This window comes from Populus nigra, chromosome 9 (genome assembly GCF_951802175.1).
Source record: "Populus nigra chromosome 9, ddPopNigr1.1, whole genome shotgun sequence".
Classification (NCBI taxonomy): domain Eukaryota; kingdom Viridiplantae; phylum Streptophyta; class Magnoliopsida; order Malpighiales; family Salicaceae; genus Populus; species Populus nigra.
The window spans coordinates 3,679,201-3,687,028 of record NC_084860.1 but is presented as its reverse complement, the minus strand read 5'-3'; the positions used below and the strand labels follow the sequence as shown (position 1 = coordinate 3,687,028).

General features: G+C 30.7%; 1 protein-coding gene across 1 annotated transcript; it reads left to right on the top strand.

The window, feature by feature from the left end:
- Nucleotides 1–2,749: 2,749 nt before the first annotated feature.
- LOC133702964 (uncharacterized) lies at nucleotides 2,750–4,528 on the top strand. Its single transcript, XM_062127336.1, has one exon. It carries the CDS (start codon nucleotides 2,987–2,989, stop codon nucleotides 4,331–4,333), a length of 1,347 nt encoding a protein of 448 aa, XP_061983320.1. The 5' UTR covers nucleotides 2,750–2,986; the 3' UTR covers nucleotides 4,334–4,528.
- Nucleotides 4,529–7,828: the final 3,300 nt, after the last annotated feature.

The following is a 7,828-nucleotide window of genomic DNA, read 5'->3' as shown; positions in this document are numbered from 1 at the left end:
GTTTTGAGAATTAATCCAAGTTGACTTTTACTTTATTATTTAGCTAATATGTTTACCACGCAATCTCAGGTTTACTTAAATAAAGTTTTTTTTTGTTTCTTTTTTATTCAATCACATACTTTTTAAGGTTTTTTTTTTCATGTTTACCACCATTGTTAATTTTTTATTGTCTCATTAAAATAAAATGAGATTATTCATCTCCATCGATGCTATAATTTGATCCTCATTTTTTTTTATTGTTTTTTTTGTTAAAAAAATATTTTCAATTAAACCTTTTGATCAAATAATTTTTCTCAATTTTTTTTTAAATTTTCACTCATTCTTTTATTGCTATTTTTTTTAGATCTTTTCGTGTTATTGATTATTTTTTTTTCAATTTCATCATTTAACATTTAATTTGTTGAAGATTAAACTTTTCTATTTTTCTATGTACGATGCTTCTGTTCTAATAGCTCATGTTACATGTTTTTTAAATTATTTATCATATACTTTCGAACTAGACTTGGAAATTATTCCAAAATAAATCTCGAGTTAGATAGATTGACTTAGATTATAAATATGTAATCTAGAGTTAGGTGAATTGAAATGAGTTAATCCTTTTATTTTTATAAATATATAGCAATAGCATTGTTTTTTTTTTAGAAAAGAAAAGGCTCAATGGGTTTTGAATAAGTTTTTTTAGGGTTAATTGGCTAGTCAAAACGATAAACGTAGCACTATTCATCTAATAGAAACTAATTGTCGTTTTGGATTAAAAAAATCATCTAAAACTATTTGTGGTTTAAAAACATAACGAAGCCAAACATGCACGTAATCAAACATCATTTATTTTTTATTATAACTTTTATGCTTTCAAATGCTATCAATCAAGCATGTTTATTTAAAAATACCCTTATTAAATGTACGCAAGCTTTTTTTTTTTCATATAATAAATGTACTTTGATCAATACATAAAAGATCAATATATAAAAGATCAAGCAGAGGAATTTAAAAAATGAAACTTTAATAGAATTTTTGGTAAAAAGAAAAATCAATAATTTGTATTATCTCATTCTTTTATTAATAATGTTTTAATTTCTTTTGTATATAGCATTATTTTTCAAAAGAAAATATTTTTGCCATATTCCATCACTATTAATCACCATCTACTTTATTTTGTTATCATGGTAAAATTACAATTTTTTCATTCTTTGCTAGGATTAACCGACACAAAATGAAGTTTTAAGATGAAATTGAGATACTTCACAAACCTTACAGGAAAATTAAAATTTATCTTTATTTTTATCATGTGTGTATATTTCATAGTTGTAACTTTAAGGGACATAAAACTTGGTGGTCTAGGAGGTTTTACACATCTTCCGTGTTTAGAAGTGTGATTATGGTTGTTTTTTAAAGTACTTTTTATTTGAAAATACATCAAAATAATATTTTTTTTATTTTTAAAAAATTATTTTTGACATTACATAAAAATGATCTAAAAATATAAAAAAATATTAATTTAAAATAAAAAATATATTTTTTTAATTTTTTTAAAAATATTTTTAAAACATAAAAATAAACATTCAAGGTTATTAACGTTTTGAGCTCAAACCTCGAGTTCATTATACAGAAGAATTTGTTCTATTAAATACACCAAGTCAACGTTGAGGGCGCAGCCTTAAAATTATGTTGAGAGTAGAGAGAGCGCGCGCGCGCACCATAGCTGTTAGTCCAACTTTTTGGTCATACTATAATTATACGACATGGACCTTAGACTAATTACTTTTAGGGAGGGTTTAAGAGCATAATAGTTGTTATTTTTAAAAATTGTTTTTTTATTAGAAATAAATTAAAATAACTTTTTTTATTTTTAAAAATTATTTTTAATATTAGTATATTAAAATGATCAGGAAACAAAAAAAATTAAAGTAAAAAAAAAAATTAATTTTTTTTCAAAAATATTTTTGAAACGGAAAAACAAATGGGTCTAATTAGATTATAGGTTTAAAAAAAATTGTGAAAAAAATTGATTTTTTTTATTTTTTAAATTATTATTTTTATATTTTGAAATCATTTTGATATGCTGTATCTAAAAATAAATTTTAAAAATAATAAAAATATATATCATGGAGATGGAGTGAAATCCATTGAGTTCTTTAAGCAAAGTTATATCATGTAAGATGTACTTAAATAAATTCAAAGCGAAGCATATTATGTATTGTAAGACATTATTTTTTATAATGTATTTCTATAAATACTTCAAAATGTTAAATTAAAATCTTAATACAAATCCAGTGGTTATAGTCAAATCACACTTCAATTAATTCTTTAAATATTATTGCCTAAAATAAAATAAAAAAAAATTCTTTGAATTCAACATCTTGTGCTGTTTACAAAGTTTCTTCTATACAGTTTCGTGATTATAATTATATAATACTAACCATAATTGTGATAATAATTATTTTTTATTTAAAAATATATTAAACTAATATTTTTTTAGTTTTTAAATTTTATTTTTAATATTAGTACATCAAAAAAATTTCAAAATAAAATTAAATAAAATTAATTTTTTTAAATATTTTTAAAATACAAAAACAAGAATGAAAATAAACATAAAAAAAAACCTAAAGAAAAAGAAAAAGAAAAAGAAAAAAAGCCCATCGTTCCACTTCAAAATATGAGCCTAATTTCAAGTTCAAGCTAAAACGAAACAAAAGCCAAGCCAAGCCGAGCCTTCATCTCTCCCTTTATATGTCTCTCAATTCACCTTTTTCTCCTTGTGCAAGGTGAACTGGCCACTCCCACTTCTTGTAGACTATCCTTTTTGGTTCCCAATGCCAAAATCCATAACACAAAAATATTGATCTTTTTGATATTTTGCCGCCTCCATTAAAATCCCCTGTCTTACTTACTCTCCATTAACATCTCTCTCCGTCTGCAGCTCTCAAGGCTTCTCATTAGCACACAGATGAACAAGAAAACCAAACCCAGAACCACATTTTAGCAAATGAACAGCATGCATCACCACATCACCAAACTTAAACAGAATTGTCTAGTCTATATGCAGCACTTGCAAAACATCAAAAGATCGATCTTTGCCTTTCTCGTGTGCATACCAACTTCACTTCTTGCTCTTATACTCTTTCTCTTACTTTTTTATAATGGTTTCACTGTTTTCTACTTTCACCTTCCCTTTCCCTCCAATCCTCAGCCAGAACCCGCCAATTTCTCACAGGAAAATCTTGCTAAAAATTCTTTCAAAAAGCTCCCAGCTTCAGTGATGTATGCAGTGAAAGAAGATACGCCACCCGTGATTTTAAAGACCCTTTTGCCACTTTTGCAAAACCCAGCCATTACAATGATACCAATTAACCATTCTGTGGTTTTTAAGCCAAATAGTACTCACAGATACGAAGCTGTGAAGAGGATGCTGAGGTCTGCCGACAATTTAAAGCGGTTCTCAACAAGAGTAAGAGAATTCTTTGGGAATCATGGATGTAAGGTTAGGTTCTTTATGACTTGGATTTCTTCTTTGAAGTCGTTTGGTGATAGAGAGTTTTTTGCTGTTGAGAGTTTGTTCAGGTCTCATCCAGATGCTTGTTTGGTTATTGTTTCTAATTCCATGGATTCTGAAAGTGGGAGTCTTGTTTTAAAGCCATTTTTGGATAAACGGTTTAAACTAATTGCTATTAAGCCTGATTTTGATTATTTATTCAAGGATACTCATGCTGAGAAATGGTTTAAAGGGTTAAAGAAAGGGAATGTTAGCCCTGGAGAAGTTTCTTTGGGTCAAAACATGTCTAATTTGCTTAGGCTTGCTTTGTTGTATAAGTTTGGTGGTATTTATATGGACACTGATGTGATAGTGTTGAAGAGATTTACCAAATTGAGAAATGTTATAGGGGCACAAACTATTGATCTTGAAACTAGGAATTGGAGCAGATTGAATAATGCTGTGTTGATTTTTGATAAGAAGCATCCATTACTCTTCAAATTCATCGAAGAATTTGCACTCACATTTGATGGAAACAAGTGGGGTCACAATGGTCCTTATCTGGTTTCAAGAGTTGTTTCGAGAGTCAATGGAAGGCCTGAGTTTAACTTCACCGTACTGCCTCCTCCTGCATTTTATCCGGTGGATTGGAGTCGAATTAGAAGTTTCTTTAGAGGGCCTAGAGATAAGGTCCACTCTTCATGGTTGCATAAAAAACTTGAGCAGATTAAAAGTGAAAGTTTTGCAGTTCACTTATGGAACAAGCAGAGCAGGGAGATTAAAGTGGAAAGTGGAAGCATAATCAATTATATAATGTTGGATTGTTGTGTATTCTGCAATTCTTCCAGCTCGAGTTTGTAAATTATCATAGAAAAAAATGATGAAAGTTGAAGTGTTGAAGATTTCTTTCTTGCTGTGGTTATGGACTAAATCCATTCCACCATTACAGTGTTGATGAAGTTTGAAGAAAGAACCCATCGGGTTTTTTCTTATTGTTTATTTGATGTGTATCTTCTTGCAAGATATGAAAATGGAATCTAATAAGAACCTTCTGTATCTACTGCGATTTTCAGCCGCCTTGCATTTATGATAAGGTGCAGAAATAGCTTAATTAATTCTATTTTCTTCTCTAATAAATAGTTTTGGTTTGTTGACCTGGTAGATAATGGACCGATCCAATCACTCCACTATTTCTTAGAGAAAAAATTATCCATTAAGAGCTATGACCCTTTCGATTGTCATGTAATTTGCTGCATATTCTTGCACAGCATAAAAAATAACACCATTTGGACATTAAGTATTATGCAAGGTTGAGTCTTTGAAGGTAACTCTGATTTGTCAGCAGAAGTTGTGAATATGTAATCAGGTCGAAGACCATGCCTATTAAAATAAGTTTTGAAAGTGATTTTTCAGCTTCCATAATTAATACGGGCACCTACTTTCTGGCCTCACATGCATCACCTATTTATTTTTGTTTGATTATCACCGATCCACATACTTTAGACTTTGCATATTTGAGGTAGATTTACAATAGCAATATTCTGGGACATATGCTATGCCATTGAAAATTTATTTTTTTTGTTCTACTTCTCCCTGAAAAACCATTTACCACAGCTGCTGACTAAACAATTATCTTGAACTTCATACTTTCAATTCCCGTTTAGTAAGGGAATTGTAAATCACTAATTTGATGACAAGAGACCATAATTTTCAATAAATTCTCAGCTAAGTAGATCCAGTCCTGGTCATTCCACGACATGATAGAGCCATAAACATATGTTTCACCAGAATATAGTTACATGGCACGATCAATTTTAGTTTTTTTTTTTTTTTTTTTTTATAATCATGGGGTTCTTGCATCGTGGACAATCAAGTTCATGCAAATTGGATGGTTTCTGCACATGAAACTTAGGTGATCTATCTATCAAATAGGAGCTTATTAGTGACACACAAGCTGCTTGCTGATTGTTACCCTTACGAACTTGATCTTTTCAATATGACTGCAAGTGCTTAATTCACTCAGGGTTTTGGCTGTGTCCACTGATGATCGTGCTGCTTCCCTAATCTTTCTTTTCTTGGAGAAAAACAAAAGAAGGTATTGATGAACTGTGAAAGGATGTTTAAATAACAACCTTGTCAATTGAAGTCAAGGAAACTATCTAAAATTAGGATGAACATGCTAGGCAATAGACTTGATGTGATTGTCAAAGTCTTGATGGATTAATTGCTGATCTCGCATGGAACCCCGTCTCAGTTGTTAGTCGGTGTGATAGTTTAATATTGGGTGCGCATGGCTATAGTAACCTGTACAGAATTCGGCCCATGCTGTGCCCACATATTTTGTATTATTTCTGTTTTCGCCCTTTAACATGGCTCCTGTGAACTTCACCATGAATTAGCAAAGATGAAGTTTCATGTCTTAACCATGTCTGCATGTAGGGTTAGATTGGACGTAGCTCATGTTTGCATCAACATGAATGATGGACATTTATGTAAAAATTGATGGACCGTCTCGATGTTTTCCATCGTGTTCGCTAGCTGCATGTGGCTTTTATGACCTTTCACTTTCGAGCATTTTCAATCATGCATTATTCTTATTCTTTTAATAACAAACAAAAGGATCAAAATAAGAGAGTAATTGGATATTGTTCTTGCTAGTTTCACTATATAAAACGTACATTTACCATTTTAGCATGCACAGCAATTACATCAGAGAACTTGCACACCCCATGGGAGGAAAAAGAAGAGAAACTGCTGGAGAACCTAGCAGTAATGCCATCAAATTTACACCAACGTCTATGTATAATGCACTCTTTTGTCTGTGGAATACAATATTGGCGGGAGCAGATTTCTTAGTAGAAGCAAAGTGGCAATTGCTAATCACTTGGGATAATTAGCAGATTCTGGCAGATTGCTTGACATAATTGACAGATGCCGTCAAATTCCTTGGCATAATTAGCAGATGCAGAATCAATAGATTTAATAGGTTCTTCCTAATTTTAAGGGATTTGAATATGTAATTACGTATCCTCTGCTTGATTCTAGACAAAGACCATAATGCATCTTTTATACACACACACACACACACAACAACGTGTACCAACGCATGAAAGATTGACATTTTACATGGTATCAGAGCATGTTAGCATCCACCTATCTTTTCTCTTATTTGCTTAAATAGATTTTTTTTTGTCAGAAGAAATGGAAACCTCAGTTGTTCCTTCTAAGTCAGCCCAATATAAATCTTGGTTTTTGAATGATCAAATGGGTCAATCATAGCTGCTCAATATCACGGAACCATATATTGCAGAAATCTTCGGCTGCTCAGAATCTACTGCAGATCTATGAGAGGCAGTAAAGGAGATTTATGGGAATTGAAACAATGTTGCGCATGTGTTTCAGTTGAAGAAAGATATTTCATCACAACAAGAAGGTAAATCTTTTATTCAATATCTTGGAAGCAAGAAAAGCTTGTGGAATGAGCTAGCAATTTACAGACCTCACACTACTGATCTTACAACATTATTGAAACGAGTTGAAGAAGACAAGATTTTCCAACTTTTGGCCAATCTATCTCCTGACTATGAAGATCTCTGAAGTCATATACTTATGAATCCAGAACTTCCATCTTTTGCAAATGTGTATGCAACCATTCAATGAGAGGAAACCAGAAGAAGGGTTATGAATGTAAACACCAAAAAAAGAAGTGATTTTATATTTAATCAATTCAATATTTAAAATAATTCAAAATAAAACTCAAACCCTATTAAGTTTTGAATGAGTGAATTATAGAATTAATTTATAAGATCGAGGCTAAATTTAATATGGGAATATTTAAATCGTGTGTAGATTATTAAGTTCCTCGAGGAGTGAGGGCATGAATCATTGCTATCAAAATTGGGAATTATTATATGCCATGCAATAAATTTTTACAATCATTTAATAAAAGCAACTGCTATAAACAAAATAGTAACTTTAAAGAGACGGCCAAATACAGTATTTTACTACTAAAATTAATATTGAATCCTAGTAATGGTGGTTTTTGAAAGTGATTTTTTTTTCAGCATTTTTTTATTTGAAAATATATTAAAATAATATTTATTTTTTATTTTTTAAAAATTATTTTTGATATAACATATAAAAATAATTTTAAAATATAAAAATATTAATTTTTTTAAAAATAAGATTTTTGTGGAATGCCGTTTGGGGCTGGGGCCGCGTCCCAAATGGCGCCTTCTTCCCGCCAAAATGTTGGCATACATTAACAGGCTCGGTCCAAGAGCCCAATGAACCAAGCATCCAGGCCCATATATAAGATAACAGGCCCTATTTATACGCCTTCGCCATCATCCTGAT

Bases quoted from the DNA above. Each gene is read 5' to 3' on its own strand.
- LOC133702964 (XM_062127336.1), top strand. From the start codon at position 2,987: ATGAACAGCATGCATCACCACATCACCAAACTTAAACAGAATTGTCTA.